The sequence below is a fragment of the Nerophis lumbriciformis genome, linkage group LG03 (assembly GCF_033978685.3).
Source record: "Nerophis lumbriciformis linkage group LG03, RoL_Nlum_v2.1, whole genome shotgun sequence".
Classification (NCBI taxonomy): Eukaryota; Metazoa; Chordata; class Actinopteri; order Syngnathiformes; family Syngnathidae; genus Nerophis; species Nerophis lumbriciformis.
The window spans coordinates 36,025,590-36,043,786 of NC_084550.2; the positions used below are offsets into that span (position 1 = coordinate 36,025,590).

The window sequence follows — 18,197 nt, forward strand, 5'->3', positions numbered from 1 at the left end:
TGCATTTCGTCATGTCTTAATGAGGGAGAGTACATAATGCTCTAAATGGCTGACTGTAAGATTGTGTGGGTGTTTTTGATTTAATGTGAACAATTTTTTTTTTACAGGAGCCTACCACAGAAGTCATTGAGTGCGGTCTTTGTCCTGCTCTTCCTCCTCCTGCACGCTGGGGTCGCCTTCTGCATTTTGTCATGTCTTGATGGGGGAGAGTACATAACGCTCTAAATGGCTGACTGAAAGATTGTGTGAGTGTGTTTGATTTAATGTGAACAATTTTTTTTACAGGAACCTACCGGAGAAGTCGTTGAGTGCGGTCTTCGTCCTCCCGCAGGCTGGGGTCGCCTTCTGCATTTCGTCATGTCTTGATGAGGGAGATTACATAACGCTCTAAATGGCTGATTGAAAGATTGTGTGGGTGTGTTTGATTTAATGTAAAACATTTTTTTTACAGGAGCCTACCGGAGAAGTCGTTGAGTGCAATCTTCGTCCTGCACGCTGGGGTCGCCTTCTGAATATCGTCGTGTCTTGATGAGGGTGAGTACATAATGCTCTAAATGGCTGACTGAAAGATTGTGTGGGTGTGTTTGATTTAATGTAAAACATTTTTTTTACAGGAGCCTACCGGAGAAGTTGTTGAGTGCGATCTTCGTCCTGCACGCTGGGGTCGCCTTCTGCATTTCGTCGTGTCTTGATGAGGGAGAGTACATAACGCTCTAAATGGCTGACTGAAAGATTGTGTGGGTGTGTTTGATTTAATGTAAAACATTTTTTTTTACAGGAGCCTACCGGAGAAGTCGTTGAGTGCGATCTTCGTCCTGCACGCTGGGGTCACCTTCTGCATTTCGTCATGTCTTGATGAGGGAGAGTACATAACACTCTAAATGGCTGACTGAAAGATTGTGTGGTTGTTTTTGATTCAATGTGAACAATATTTTTTATTTAATGTGAACAATTTCATTGGTTCATTGTGACACGTTTGACTATTCCATTCGTCTGATGTGATGAGGCTAAACTTATTGGCGGCATGTGAACCCAAAAAAACCTATAATTTAATCACATTATTGTATAAAGCGCAGAGTTCAAAGTGTGGGTAAAAAGTAGCTGACTGGAAAAAACGTGCATATCAAAAACTCTACCCAAATGTTAATGTTGAACAGTGAGAGGTCGGGTCTTCTGAAAGATTCCACAAGCATTTATCAAAACAAGCTACAGCGTTGGTCTCACTCCTGCAAAAGCATTGTTGATTGCATACGTCAGCATCCCGAGCGGATGCTTCCACAAACGAGCTTCAGGTGTGCGTTGTCGTAGAAACGCCGCCAGACTGCGACAATCTGCAGCGTTCTCCTGTTCCACACTTTTTGGCCAGCTCAGCACGTTCTTGGAAGATTGAGGATTTCATGTATTTGATCGGGATTAGAGCTGGCCGGCCCGGATATAAATGTGTTTCAACTTTCAAGCCCACATTGCTTTAATAATGTAAAGAAAAACCTACGCTCTGAGTGTCAAATCAATTCCGCAAAGCAGGAAAGAAAAGACGTGCGCCCCAGCTTCACCTCTGGCAGGAGATAGTGCCGAGTCATCAAGTTTAAATCCATCAGCACAATGCTTTGATTAAATTGCATGAATCTAAATGAAGGGTTTCATTAAAGCAGACTATGAGAAAACTGGCTGGGGCCACCAATCACTGATAAAGCACTGCTTTATTGTATTTACATTTTCATGCAAATTACATTTTGTTTCTGTGTGTTAAGAATATCCAGACTTACATAAAGTGTCAGAGTAATGTGAATGTTCAGGAATTATACTGTTTGTTACAAAACAGCATCGCCATCTGCTAGGAAGACACATCACAAGGCAACATGCAAACATACAATCAACAAATATTCCTGTATTTTTTTTTTTCACGGTCTTATCACATCTGTCTTTTTTTAGTACAAACATAGTGAAGATCTTCTGTTAGTCTTCAATATACTGTATGCTTATGAATGCATTCACGTGTCCACAAACAAAGAGGAAAAAACCCAGAGGAAGATGTCTGTGTATCCTTTTTCTGTGGAATAATAAACGTAATAACTTGAAATGTAGATAAAAAAAAATCAGGTTGGATTATTTTGAAAAGAAAAAATGCCTCGACTATGCACCATAATAAATGTTCAAGAATATCAAAAAGGGGGTATCATTTTTTTCATTACTTATGTTTTTTTTGTGTGTATTATTATTGTATTCCATTCCCAGTTGGCCATAATGTTATAATGGACATTTGCTATTAATTAAGTACAAACCCCAAAACCAGTGAAGTTGGCACGTTGTGTAAATGGTAAATACAAACAAAATCAAATCCTTTTTCAACATATATTCAATTGAATAGACTGCAAAGACAAGATACTTAACGTTCGAACTGGTAAACGTTGCTATTATTGCCAATATTAGCTCATTTGGAATTTGATGCCTGCAACACGTTTCAAAAAAGCTGGCACAAGTGGCAAAAAAGACTGAGAAAGTTGAGGAATGCTCATCAAACATTTATTTGGAACATCCCACAGGTAAACAGGCTAATTGGGAACAGGTGGGTTCCATGATTGTGTATAAAAGCAGCATCCATGGAAACAAGGATGGGGCGAGGGTCACCACTTTCTGAACAAATGCGTGAGCAAATTGTCAAACAGTTTAAGAACAACATTCGTCAATGAGCTATTGCAAGGAAATTAGGGATTTCCCCATCTATGGTCCGTAATATCATCAAAAGGTTCAGAGAATCTGGAGAAACCAGTGCACGTACCATTGAATGCTTGTGACCTTGGATCCCTCAGGCGGTACTGCATCAAAAAGCGACATCAGTGTGTAAAGGATATCACCACACTCAGGAACACTTCAGAAAACCACTGTCAGTAACTACAGTTTGTCGCTACATCTGTAAGGGCAAGTTAAAACTCTCCTATACGCAAAGCCAAAGCCATTTATCAACAACACCCATGAGCTCACCGGGCCCGAGATCATCTAAGATGGACTGATGCAGAGTGGAATAGTGTTCTGTGGTCTGACGAGTCCACATTTCCAATTGTTTTTGGAAACTGTGGACGTCGTGTCCTCTGGAACAAAGAGGGAAAGAACCATCCGGACTGTTATAGGCGCAAAGTTCAAAAGCCAGCATCTGTGATGGTATGGGGGTGTATTAGTGCCCAAGGCATGGGTAACTTACACGTCTGTGAAGGCACCATTAATGCTGAAAGGTACATACAGGTTGTGGAGCAACATATGTTGCCATCCAAGCAACGTTATCATGGACGCCCCTGCTTATTTTAGCAAGACAACAGCGTGGCTTCATAGTAAAAGAGTGCGGGTACTAGACTGGCCTGCCTGTAGTCCAGACCTGTCTCCCATTGAAATTGTGTGGTGCATTATGAAGCCTAAAATACCACAACAAGCAAGAATGGGAAATAATTCCACCTAAAAAGCTTCAAAAATGTGTCTCCTCAGTTCCCAAACATTTACTGAATGTTGTTAAAAGGAAAGGCCATGTAACACAGTGGTATAAATGCCCCTGTGCCAACTTGTATGCAAAGTTTCATTAAATTCTAAGTTAATGATTATTTGCAAAAATAAATACGTTTCTCAGTTGGAACATAAAATATCTTGTCTTTGCAGGTTGAAAAGGATTTGCAAATCATTGTATTCTGTTTTTATTTACGAATTACTCAACGTGCCAACTTCACTGGTTTTGGGTTTTGTACATCTGTTTAAACACACATGCATCATCAAATAAAGTACAAAAAACAATATTCATATCAATCATCATCACCCTGCTTTTTTGTAGCACCAGGCATGTCTCCAAAGTTTTTCCACCCAAAGTCACTTGCATTTATTTTGATATTGAAACTAACCCATAGAGAAGATCCATAACTTGTTCCTCTTTTTTCAGTTTTTGCTGCTGTTTTTTTGCGATTTCCTTGTTGAATTCTATCTTTAGAATACTACGTCATGTGTCAACGAACGACGAGATGTGGGCTGAAAATGGGCCCGGAGGCCTCACTTTGGACACCTCGGACGTCTAAGGGTTCTCAAGTTGTTTCCTCAAGATGGAGGCCTCTTCTGCCATTTCTTCCTCCGATCTCCACTGGGAAGGAACGTCATCATCTGGGCCATCGTGTTTCTGCAGCTGCGAAAGGTGAGAATATGAACATGCTAAAACATTTGGAAATCACATAACTGTATCCTGCCCGAACATTTTCATTATTATGGGCCTGCTGCAATGCCAGCGCCCATTCACTGCTAAACAATATGGGCTAAATAATTATAATGCTAAATAATATGGGCCTGCTGCAATGCAAGCAGCCCATATTATTATTGCTCATACTTCAAACTTTATTCTTCATAATAATAATAATACATTTTATTTGTAAAAAACACTTTACATTGAGTAAGCAACCTCAAAGTGCGACAGTGTACATTAAAACGCTACAGGTGCATTAAAACCAAAACAAACAGGCTAAAGAACAGCTTCTTCCCCAGGGCCATAACCATCCTGAACGGACTGCCCCATTGTCCCTCATAACTGCCTTCTCTTCGGTGCAATAACCCATTCCACCAACCACCCTGTTTTTTTTTTTGTTTGTTTTTTTTCATGTATATATTCATTTCACACCATATTCATTGCACTTCTACATTTTTTATATTTTTATATATTTGCACATTGTTTTTCTAGCATGCACACATCGCACTGTATGGAATGGCCTCAATCTCGTTACCTTGCGTAATGACAATAAAGCTGATTCTGATTCTGTATTAACAAAAATACAAATAAAAAGATAATAAAAAATAAATAACAATAAAAACTAGAACAGCCTAACTAGAACAGCTAAAACTAGTATGCATATATCTAAAAAAAGTTTTTTTAAGCCTTTTTTAAAAGCATCCACAGTCTGTGGTGCCCTCAGGTGGTCAGGGAGAGCGTTCCACAGACTGGGAGCATCTTATTATAGTTCCAACACATTTCTCTTACCGCCACTATTCTACGTTTTCTCTCTCTAATTAGACCACCATACACTTACAGTCATATAACTTGGTATGTGACACATGCTAACTGATAGCATGCAAACGCTAGCTTGATAGCATGCTAAAATTAGCGTGCTAACTAATTGCGCGAGTTTTGCAACCGTCTACCCCAGTCATGTAACTTGGCACGTGACACTTGTAAACTGTTAGCATGCTTGCTGGCATGCTAACATTAGCATGCTAACTTTTTTTTAAGCTAGTTTTGTAACCGTTTCACCCAGAGTCATGAAACTTGGTATGTGACACTTTGTTACTTGTTAGCATTTTCTTTTTCTATTTTCGCAGCCATACACCTTTGAGTCGTATAACTTGCTATACGAAACATGCTGAAGTAAATTTTTATCATGCTCACGTTAGCTTGCTGGCATGCTAACATTAGCATGTTAACGTTTTTAGCTAGTTTTGCTAACATTAGCATGCTAACTTTTTTAGCTAGTTTTACAACCGTTTCACCCAGGGTCATGAAACTTGGTATGTGACACTTGTTACTTGTTAGCATGCAAATGGTAGCAGTATTATCATGTATTTTACAATGTACTGCTTTTATATTTCCTGTATTTTATATTATTACTTTGAACTGTTTTATATTAAAAAAAATTTTATCCTGTAAAGCATCTTTGAGTACTCTGAAAAGCGCCATACCAAATAAAATGTATTATTATTATTATTATTATTTATGTGACAATTGTTACTTGTTAGTCTGCAAACGATAGCATGCTAGCAAGCTAACTTAAGCATGGTAACTTTTACTTCTAATTGTACTTTTTTTTTTTCTATTTCCGCAGCCATACACCTTTGAGTCGTATATAACTTGGTATACGAAACATGCTGAAGTTAATTTTTATCATGCTCAACTTAGCTTGCTGGCATGCTAACGTGATTATACACCCCCACTACCACCAAAACCCGCCCCCCCCAACCCTGCTCCCCCACACATCAACCATCCCCTCCCTTCCGTGTGTATAATGTAGCCCGGATGAGTTAGAGCTGCATGGGATTCTGGGTATTTGTTCTGTTGTGTTTATGTTGTGTTACAGTGCAGATGTTCTCCCGAAATGTGTTTGTCATTCTTGTTTGGTGCGGGTTCACAGTGTGGCGCATATTAGTAAGAGTGTTAAAGTTGTTTTATACGGCCACCGTCAGTGTAACCTGTGTGGCTGTTGATCAAGTATGCCTTGCTGTCACTTACGTGTGCAAGCAGAAGCCTCATACAACGTGTGACTGGTTTATACATAGCACAAAGCAAAAAAAAACTTTGTATGCAGTGTTATTTCATTTTAAATTTCAAAAGAGTTTTGTGGCTCCCATTGTTTTCTTTAATTTGTGAAACTGGTCAAAATGGCTCTTTGAGTGGTAAAGGTTGCCGACCCCTGCTCTAACCACTATGCCACTGAGTAGGTCAGTATCAACTTGCATGTAAAATGTCTTGATATTGGCGCCCCGATACAAGCAGTTCTGCAGTGTTTAGTGAAGTCATTTACAAAAGGTAAACATGGTAGGCTATAAAGGTTACTGAGAGCTAGCAGCTACACAACGATTAAGCACACAATAGCACACAAGCTTGACATACTTAGCACGTGCCCTTAATTGAACAATATTGCAGTCTAAAATGTGTCAATGTGAACAAGTATCACATAATTATAGTTGCATATTATTTACACATACAAAATCTCCAATGCAGAAGCGTATTAGGAAGCATCCAGTAACAAACGTGTCCGCGTCATTCAACTTACTGCGTCATGGGCCTAACGTCATCAATTATTGTGTCCAATTGGTGTCTCCAGAAAAAACAACAACTATGTGGAGAGGCGTGGCGGGCGGGCCAGCGGCGAGGCGGGGCGCGCCGGGATCTACGCCGTAAATCATATCAGGTGCGTGGATCGCCCACCTGGGCACAATCAAATAATCTCCTTTCACTGTGTAAAAGGGCGGCAGCCGTGAACGACGGGGAAGAGAGAGTTGGAGAGTCTGAAGCAGACGCAGCGCGCAAGAGACCAAAAGCCAGACGGAGACAACGACGTGGTGCTGAAAAGCAGACCCGAAGCAAGAAGACGCAGCTTTATTGAAAGAATAAAGAAAAGTCAAAACCTGCTCGCAGTAATGTCCCTATTTGGTGGTCCATGGAACCCGCACGACACGGGACCGTCACAAACTACCACTTCAATTTAGAGAAAGTGTAAGTCCATTCTAGACAGTTTTTTTTACTCTACGGAGTAATTTTACTTGACCAAAACCTTTGGAACATTCCACATTATTGCCGGTGTTATGGCAAAATTACTATTTTAGTAACAGCTTGTCTGTCAACATTTTGAGTCTAAGTAACAGTCCTCGTGTGATTTATGCTGTATTGCTTCTCTTCACTGCATTGACCTGTTTTGTGCCTAACAGATAATACTATTTTATATCCCCCTGCTGCATTTCTAGTATAATGTCATCATGTCATTTGTAATGAAATAGTTGAATAAAAAGGTTAAAACATATTTAAAGATGCATTTTTGTGTTTTTATTCATTATTCTTATCAACATTTCAGCCTTTTGTTTCTAATTAATGACCTGAGTGCTGGACTAATATGGTCATTTCTCCTGGTTCTAGCCAGGACTCGAGCAGCAGCATTCTAGATGGACTTTGGAGAGCCCAGTGAGAAGGTCATTACAGTAGTGGTTAGAGTGTCCGCCCTGAGATCGGTAGGTTGTGAGTTCAAACCCCGGCTGAGTCATACCAAAGACTATAAAAATGGCACCCATTGCCTCCCTGCTTGGCACTCAGCATCAACGGTTGGAATTGGGGGTTAAATCACCAAAATGATTCCCGGGCGCGGCCACCGCTGCTGCTCACTGCTCCCCTCACCTCCCAGGGGGTGGAACAAGGGTGATGGGTCAAATGCAGAGAATAATTTCGCCACACCTAGTGTGTGTGTGACAATCATTGGCACTTTAACTTTAACTTAAGTAGTCTAACCTGCCGGAGACAAAGGCATGGATTAGTCTTTCTAAGTCTGCCTTGGACATTATTTTTTTCATTTTGGCAATGCTGTTAGGTGGTAAAAAGCTGCTGATGTTATTAACTTAATGTGGCTGTTAAAGTTGAAGTCTGAGTCCATTATTACCCCCCAGGATTATTACGTTTCAGAGAGAGGGTTTCAAGGTGACTTGTAGTCTAATGCATGGGTTCTTAACCCTTTTTACCTCGGGGCCCATTCAAATATTAACACTGAGTTAGTAATCTTACTCTTGATTTGAATGAAATTCAATTATTATATCTAACCTACTTACAGTTTACAACCTTGTCAAATGATATGAAACCATGTGTTATTCACAAAGACTATTATTTATTTCACACACAAACCTTGGACTTAAAGTTGTCTGAGTATTGTGGCCAAATCGCTACATTTTTGTTTAATCTGACCACAGAACATTCCTCCAGAAGGTCTTATCTTTGTCCATGTGATGTCAGATGAAACAAAAACTGAGCTGTTTGGCCACAATACCCAGCAATATGTTTGGAGGAGAAAAGGTGAGGACTTTAATCCCAGGAACACCATTCCTACTGTCAAGAATGGTGGTGGTAGTATTATGCTCTGGGCCTGTTTTGCTGCCAATGGAACTGGTGCTTTACAGAGAGTAAATGGGACAATGAAAAAATTCTTCAGGACAACCTAAAATCCTCAGCCCGGAGGTTGGGTCTTGGGCGCAGTTGGGTGTTCCAACAGGACAATGACCCCAAAAACACGTCAAAAGTGGTAAAGGAATAGCTAAATCAAGCTATAATGAAGGTTTTACAATGGCCTTCCCAAAGTTCTGACTTAAACGTGTGGACAATGCTGAAGAAACAAGTGCCAAGGGACATGTAAGCAAATATTAACATTGCTGTATGTATACTTTTGACCCAGCAGATTTGCTCACATTTTCAGTAGACCCATAATAAATTCATAAAATAACCAAACTTCATGAATATTTTTGTGACCAACAAGTCTGTGCTCCAATCACCCTATCACAAAAAAATAAGAGTTGTAGAAATTATTGGAAACTCAAGACAGCCATGACTTTATGTTCTTTACAAGTATATGTCAACTTTTGACCACGACTGTAGGTCAGACTGATTAGAAAACTAGTACTAACCAAGTATACACTCCATAAGGGACTCGTAAATAACTGAAAAATAAACAAGTATACATACAATTATGTTGTGCTAAAATGAATAAACTATATTAATAATTAATATGTCTCTTAACTAAACTGTCAATAACATTAAAGTGCAAATGAAAATACATCTTTAGATGTCGCTGTGGCTTGTGCAGCCCTTTGAGACACTCGTGATTTAGGGCTATATAAGTAAACTTTGATTGATTGATTGATTTACCACTTTAGTCATATTTTTTTGCCCTTAAGAAACTTCTTTATGACAGTAGCTCCAGGCTTCTTCGGTTTGTTTGATATTGTCATTACTGCCACAAGTGGTGGAAAAGTGTATTACAACTGAGTATCGCTGCGGCCCATATAGCTGAGAAACAGATATTTTTTGGCAGCCCTCGAGGAGGCGCTCGCGGCCCAACAATGGATTTGGCCCTATGGTTAAGAAACCCTGGTCTAATGTACTGTAATAATTCAATCTAAGTTAGTCTGTATTTTATTTTTAATTTAACATTTTTCAATACCAAAACTTGTTAATCACTGTTCTGACTCTACAGGAACGATACACCAACGGCCTGATCAACTAAGATCCAAATAACACATGCTAAATAGTAAAAAATTGTGTGTAGTTTCAGTGGGCGTTTTGCACGTGATCGACTAAGACTGCGTGTTTAATTGATAACAACATATTTTTAGCACGCTGGCAGTACTGCTCTACAGGAAGGTACAATAAAATGCATTTTGCAAGAAGCTTTTCATATAGGAAACAGGGTTTCCCCTAAACCAGTGGTCCCCAAACACCGGTCCGTGACGCATTTGCTACCGGACCGCAGGGAAACATTAAATAATTTATAAACGACTGCATTTTCTCCAACTTAACTTTTGCCTGTCCCACTAGACACACCGATAAGCTTGTTTATAGATGTACAAACCCCGTTTCCATATGAGTTGGGAAATTGTGTTAGATGTAAATATAAATGGAATACATCCATCCATCCATCCATTTCCTACCGCTTATTCCCTTTGGGGTCGCGGGGGGCGCTGGAGCCTATCTCAGCTACAATCGGGCGGAAGGCGGGGTACACCCTGGACAAGTCGCCACCTCATCGCAGGGCCAACACAGATAGACGGACAACATTCACACTCACATTCACACAATTTAGTGTTGCCAATCAACCTATCCCCAGGTGCATGTCTTTGGAATACACATAAACGGAATACAATGATTTGCAAATCATTTTCAACCCATATTCAGTTGAATATGCTACAAACACAACATATTTGATGTTCAAACTCATAAACATTTTTTTTTTGTTTTGCAAATAATCATTAACTTTAGAATTTGATGCCAGCAACACGTGACAAAGAAGTTGGGAAAGGTGGCAATAAATACTGATAAAGTTGAGGAATGCTCATCAAACACTTATTTGGAACATCCCACAGGTGTGCAGGCTAATTGGGAACAGGTGGGTGCCATGATTGGGTATACAAGTAGATCCCATTAAATGCTCAGTCATTCACAAACAAGGATGGGGTGAGGGTCACCACTTTGTCAACAAATGCGTGAGCAAATTGTTGAACAGATTAAGAAAAACCTTTCTCAACCAGCTATTGCAAGGAATTTAGGGATTTCACCATCTATGGTCCGTAATATCATCAAAGGGTTCAGAGAATCTGGAGAAATCACTGCACGTAAGCAGCTAAGCCCGTGACCTTCGATCCCTCAGGCTGTACTGCATCAACGAGCGACATCAGTGTGTAAAGGATATCACCACATGGGCTCAAGAACGCTTCAGAAACCCACTGTCAGCAACTACAGTTGGTCGCTACATCTGTAGGTGCAAGTTAAAACTCTCCTATGCAAGGCGAAAACCGTTTATCAACAACACCCAGAAACGCCGTCGGCTTTGCTGAGCCTGAGCTCATCTAAGATGGACTGATTCAAAGTGGAAAAGTGTTCTGTGGTCTGACGAGTCCACATTTCAAATTGTTTTTGGAAACTGTGGACGTCGTGTCCTCCTGACCAAAGAGGAAAAGAACCATCCGGATTGTTATAGGTGCAAAGTTCAAAAGCCAGCATCTGTGATGGTATGGGGGTGTATTAGTGCCCAAGGCATGGGTAACTTACACATCTATGAAGGCGCCATTAATGCTGAAAGGTACATACAGGTTTTGGAGCAACATATGTTGCCATCCAAGCAACGTTACCATGGACGCCCCTGCTTATTTCAGCAAGACAATGCCAAGTGTTACATCAACGTGGCTTCATAGTAAAAGAGCGCGCGTACTGCCTGTAGTCCAGACCTGTCTCCCATTGAAAATGTGTGGCGCAATATTAAGCCTAAAACTCCAAAGACATGCACCTGGGGATAGGTTGATTGGCAACACTAAATTGGCCCTAGTGTGTGAATGTGAGTGTGAATGTTGTCTGTCTATCTGTGTTGGCCCTGCGATGAGGTGGTGACTTGTCCAGGGTGTACCCCGCCTTCCGCCTGATTGTAGCTGAGGTAGGCTCCAGCGCCCCCCGCGACCCCAAAAAGGGAATAAGCGGTAGAAAATGGATGGATGGGTGGAATACGAAGCCTAAAATACCACAACGGAGACCCCCGGACTGCTGAACAACTTAAGCTGTACATCAAGCAAGAATGGGAAATAATTCCACCTGAGAAGCTTAAAAAATGTGTCTCCTCAGTTCCCAAACGTTTACTGAGTGTTGTTAAAAGGAAAGGCCATGTAACACAGTTGTGAACATGCCCTTTCCCAACTACTTTGGCATGTGTTGCAGCCATGACATTCTAAGTTCATTATTTGCCAAAAAAAAAAAATGTTTTATGAGTTTGAACATCAAATATCTTGTCTTTGTAGTGCATTCAACTGAATATGGGTTGAAAAGGATTTGCAAATCATTGTATTCCATTTATATTTACATCTAACACAATTTCCCAACTCATATGGAAACAGGGTTTGTCGACATGCTAAATGAAGACGTAAAATAGCGCCCGCAGAACTGCTTCAGCATTGCTAAATCACACCGCGTGTGCTGAATTGTTCCGTTTGCAGGTCGTGAATGGACACTACGGACACACAATATACTTCACATGCAGCAATAGAGCCACCAACCTTCACAGCTGGGAAGGAAAAATGTGTCCGGAGAAAGAAAGAAATTACAGTTGATTAACCTTCAGTGACCCCATTTTCTCCTGTGCTGGCTGGATGCTGGACAGCGCAGAGGCCACCATCTAATCCAGCAAACAGGAAACGCTTTCATTAAGTCGTGACCCCGACACGCTGACCCAGGGGTGGACTTGACCTCTGTGCCGTCTCCAGCCAGCACAGATAAAAATGGCACCGAGGCAACGATCAATAAACTTGTGATCAACATCATGAGTCCGGAATGAGAGCACGTCGGATCACGACCCTTCCTCACGCCGCAACATGAGGCATTCAATGATCCTCTGGTAATGACACTTCGTGTATTTGACAGCCGGCTTTGGGCTTCTGGGGGCCGAAGACCGCCGTCGTCACACCTGGGCCAGAAGGTGGGACTTCCACCAGGAAGTAAGTTTATAAGTAAAGGAAGTAAAGTTTGATTGTCTTTTTCATGCCAGAGCTTGGGCAACATGTGGTAAACAATTAATTATAAGACATAGTACAACATGCAGTACAACATGTATTATAATGCATAGTACAACGTATACAACATGCAGTACAACATGTATTATAATACATAGTACAACATGCAGTTCAACATGATTATAATACATAGGACAACATGCAGTACAACATGTATTATGAAGCATAGTGTCACGTTCGTGGCGCATGATGATGCGGGGTTTTGTTCTCCCAAGATGCAAGGGACGAATCCGGACATAACTTGCAGGTAATGCTTGATTTAATAATAAAACAACACAAAACAGGTACAAAACAGAAAACAAACCGACTGAAAAAAGTGCCGAGCGCACCGGAAGCTAAGGCTACAACTTAGTAACGACTATGACATTTAGCAAGGGCTAGGAGACAAGCAAAAACTTACGTAGCAGTCGCGTGACGCAAATAAAGAAACCAGGCTGACTGACTGGAAAAGGCAGGCTTAAATAATGTCAGTGATTACAACAGGTGCGCGTCAGAAACACATGCGGCAGGTGGAATTAATATGTAACTATGGTAACCAACTCAAAGGTGCACAGACAGGAACAAAATGAGTCCAAGACTAACAGAAAACCCAAACAGAAATATGATCCGGGCAGCGGATCATAACACATAGTACAACATGCAATACAACATGTATTATAATACATAGTACAACATGCAATACAACATGTATTATAATACATAGTACAACATGCAGGACAACATGTATTATAAAACATAGTAAAACATGCAGTACAACATGTATTATAATACATAGTACAACATGCAGTACAACATGTATTATAATACATAGTACAACATGCAGTACAACATGTATTATAAAGCATTGTACAACATGCAGTACAACATGTATTATAAAACAGTACAGCATGCAGTACAACATGTATTATAAAGCATAGTACAACATGCATTATAATACGTAGTACAACATGCAATACAACATGCAATACAACATGTATCATAATACATAGTACAACATGCAGTACAACATGTGTTATAATACATAGTACAACATGTATTATAATACATAGTACAACATGCAATACAACATGTATCATAATAAATAGTACAACATGTGTTATAATACATAGTACAACATGCAGGACAACATGCATCATAATACATAGTACAACATGCTGTACAAAATGCTATATAATACATAGTACAACATGTAGTACAACATGTATTATAATCAGTGTTGGGACTAACGCGTTACAAAGTAACGCGTTACTGTAACGCCGTTAGTTTCGGCGGTAACTAGTATTCTAACGCGTTATTTTTTATATTCAGTAACTCAGTTACCGTTACTACATGATGCGTTACTGCGTTATTTTACGTTACTTTTTATGTAGTATCGGCTAGAAACAGAAGATCTGAGTGTGTTTTAATGCAGCGAAGCAGAGACGTGCTTCTGATTCTTCCTCTGCGCTCTCTGTGTGTGTGTGTGTGGGAAGGGGAGGGGAGGGGGGTGCGCAATACAACGTAAACCGTTGGCCAACCAAAAAGTAACCACAGAACACTATACGACTATACGGTATAGTGTTCTGTGGTTACTTTTTGGTTGGCCAAGCGGACGTGACGACAGGCTGTCCCCACTCAGATCCGCACGGACCTGGAGGGGGCGTGCCTTAAGTCCGGCTGGAAATCGAGAGAAATTTGGAGAATGGTTGTCCCAGGGAGAGGCACTGAAATTCGGGAGGGTTGGCAAGTATGAGATATTCTCACTTCTTTTCTTTTGTCGAGCACAAAGAAAATACAATTTTAGTTAAATGTAAGTTGTGTCTTGGATCAAAGATCCCGTCTACTGCCCAAAACAACAATTCAAATCTGCCTGGTTAGGCTCTGTGTATGTCACGTGTGCCTTCCTTAGGTGAAGCCAGGTTTACAGCTATGTTGTTGATTGATTGATTGATTGATTGATTGAGACTTTTATTAGTAGATTGCACAGTACAGTACATATTCCGTACAATTGACCACTAAATGGTAACACCCCAATACGTTTTTCAACTTGTTTAAGTCGGGGTCCACTTAAATTGATTCATGATACACATATATACTATCATCATAATACAGTCATCACACAAGATAATCATCAGAGTTTATACATTGAATTACTTACATTATTTACAATCCGGGGTGTGGGATATGGAGGGGGGGGGGGGGGGGGGGGGGGGTTTGGTTGGTATCAACACTTCAGTCATCAACAATTGCATCATCAGAGAAATGGACATTGAAACAGTGTAGGACTGACTTGGTAGGATATGTACAGCAAGTAGTGGACACAGAGAGAGAGATCAGAAATTATAAGAAAAAGTGTCTACATTTGATTATTTACAATCCGAAGAGGTATTATGTGGAAGGGAGGGTGTTAGTTTAGGGTTGTAGTTGCCTGGAGGTGTTCTTTTAGTGTGGAGGAGACGCCTTCTCTGGAGTGATGAATCACGCTTTTCCATCTGGCAATCTGATGGACCAGTCTGGGTTTGGAGGTTGCCAGGAGAACGGTACATTTCGGACTGCATTGTGCCGAGTGTAAAATTTGGTGGAGGAGGAATTATGGTGTGGGGTTGTTTTTCACAAGTTGGGCTTGGCCCCTTAGTTTCAGTGAAAGGAACTTTGAATACTCCAGGATACCAAAACATTTTGGACAATTCCATGCTCCCAACCTTGTGGGAACAGTTTGGAGCGGGCCCCTTCCTCTTCCAACATGACTGTGTACCAGTGCACAAAGCAAGGTCCATAAAGACATGGATGAACTTGACTGGCCTGCACAGAGTCCTGACCTGAACCCGATAGAACACCTTTTGGATGAATTAGAACGGAGACTGAGAGCCAGGTCTTCTCGACCTCACCAATGTGCTTTTGGAAGAATGGTGGAAAATTCCTATAAACACACTCCGCAACCTTGTGGACAGCCTTCCCAGAAGAGTTGAAGCTGTATTAGCTGCAAAAGATCATATTGAACCCTATGGGTTAGGAATGGGATGGCACTTCAAGTTCATATGTGAGTCAAGGCAGGTGGCCAAATACTTTTGGCAATATAGTATACCTGCAAATGAGACTGAGAAATGAGGTAATCAAAATCAAAAGATACTACAACTGGAAAGTAGTTAATCACAATCAGCTTATTTTTAACTGTTGCAAAAAAAACAAAAACAATTTATTATCAAAAACAATCAATGTTTATCAACACCGAAAATTGGTAGCACATTACTCACAGGCAAACTAACGGCGAGGATTACATCACCTTCGGACGGAGGAAACAACAAAAACATTGAACAGGATAAATGGCAGGACAAATTCTGTGCGTTGGACTATTTGCTGCTCCATTTGGTTTAAGTGTCGCACACTCGCTGCTAACTGAGTGCTCTTTGGTTTTGAATAATCAAAAAGAGCCAATGGTAGCACTGATTCCCAATTATACTCGATGTTCACATTCGACTGAGTTTGAAGTGCTCGATGATACATGTGTGTCCTCTGAATGTCACATTTGAATAGGACAATGCAAAATGGTGGGGGTGGGGCATGTAAACAAACACACTCCGTCGAAAGCGAGGTCCTCACATCAGCTAAGTGATATTGATTTTGTCACACCAACGGAACAATGAAGCGCTCTTCCACGCTCTTCTTCTCCGACCCAATCGAACTGCACCGATGTCCACCTTAACAAACATCGATTGTGACACAATAAACCAACGAGTACTTTATGACGGAGTGACAACTAGATCCAATTTAAGTGACACGAAACACAGTCAGCGGGTTAAAACAATATGCACAACGTTAAACTATTTATTGATTAGTAAACAATCCTGCAGAATTATTGTTAAAACATTGAGTCCATTGACCTTCTTTGAAACAGTGATGCCAAACTAATTTTAGATGGGGGGCCACATGGAGAAAAATCTACCTCCCAAGCCGGCCGGACTGGTAAAATCACGGCAGGATAACTTAAAAATAAAGACAACACAGTACAATGAGCACGTAGTACAGGGGTCAGCAACCCAAAATGTTGAAAGAGCCATATTGGACCATCCATCCATCCATTTTCTACCGCTTATTCCCCTTATTGGACCAAAAATACAAAAACAAATCTGTCTGGAGCCGCAAAAAATTAAAAGCCATATTACATACAGATAGTGTGTCATGAGATATAAATTGAATTAAGGGGACTTAAAGGAAACTAAATGAGCTCAAATATACCTACAAATGAGGCATAATGATGCAATATGTACATAGCTAGCCTAAATAGCATGTTAGCATCGATTAGCTTGCAGTCATGCAGTGACCAAATATGCCTGATTAGCACTCCACAAAAGTCAATAACATCAACAAAACTCACCTTTGTGCATTCACGCACAACGTTAAAAGTTTGGTGGACCAAATGAGACAGAAAAAGAAGTGGCATAAAACACGTCCTAGAAAGTCGGAGAAAGTTATACATGTAAACAAACTACGGTGAGTTCAAGGACCGCCAAAATTGGTAGGACAAAACGGCGCTCGCCAAATACTGGAATCAGTGAAGCATGTTTAATATAAACAGTGTGCTTTATAACAATTAGGGAGGTTTGTGTCATGTTTGTCCTCCTACAGAAACCATATTAAAACAAAAAATACATAAATAAAAATTTTCCCCTTCATCTTTTTCCATTTTTCATACATTTTTGAAAAAGCTCCAGAGAGCCACTAGGGCGGCGCTAAAGAGCCGCATGCGGCTCTAGAGCCGCGGGTTGCTGACCCCTGACGTAGTACAATATACACTACAACTTTGAGTACAATACATAGTACAACTCATATCAAAATACGTCATACAACATGGATTACAACACATAAAACCAGTGACGTGCAGTCAGGGGAGGCAGGTGAGGCAGTGCCTCACGTGCCATCATGGAAAGAAAAAAAATGTAAAAAGAAAACAATTCAATTGTTATATGTATCCAGTGATTATACTATAAAGTTATTTTCCATTTAACTTCACCAGTTTTAGATTATTTTTATTCAAAATCGTTGAATTCTCACATTTGCCGTTGAGCCTCACCATGGATTGCGCAATGACTCGGCTAACTGCTGGCCTGCGGTGCAGTGAGACCGTATTGCTATATGAATTATATTATACATTTCCATAGTTTAGTTAGCTGAGGTATATAATGTACAGCAGGGGTCCTCAAGTACAAATCTTGAAGGTCCACAAATGTTTTTTTGAAACAGGCTGGGTCCGTTTATTATCGGTCAAGCTTATATAATAGCAGGAGGTAGGTAGTTTAACATTTTCTTAAAATTAACAAAAATAAAATAAATATCCAATAAAATACATGAAATATTTTCTTTGAAACAAAAATAAATAAGAACTTTGAAAAAATGTGTCCTCT

General features: G+C 40.4%; 1 protein-coding gene across 2 annotated transcripts in view; it reads right to left on the reverse strand.

The window, feature by feature from the left end:
• Positions 1 to 1,645: 1,645 nt before the first annotated feature.
• Positions 1,646 to 18,197, reverse strand: part of LOC133583834 (bis(5'-adenosyl)-triphosphatase-like) — a 282,505-nt gene continuing 265,953 nt past the window's right edge. For both annotated transcript variants that reach the window (XM_061937675.2, XM_061937676.2), the window contains exon 6: positions 1,646 to 4,156. In XM_061937675.2, the coding sequence (XP_061793659.1) occupies positions 4,049 to 4,156 (108 nt within the window). In that variant the 3' untranslated portion in view covers positions 1,646 to 4,048. The remainder of the gene's footprint in view (positions 4,157 to 18,197) is intronic.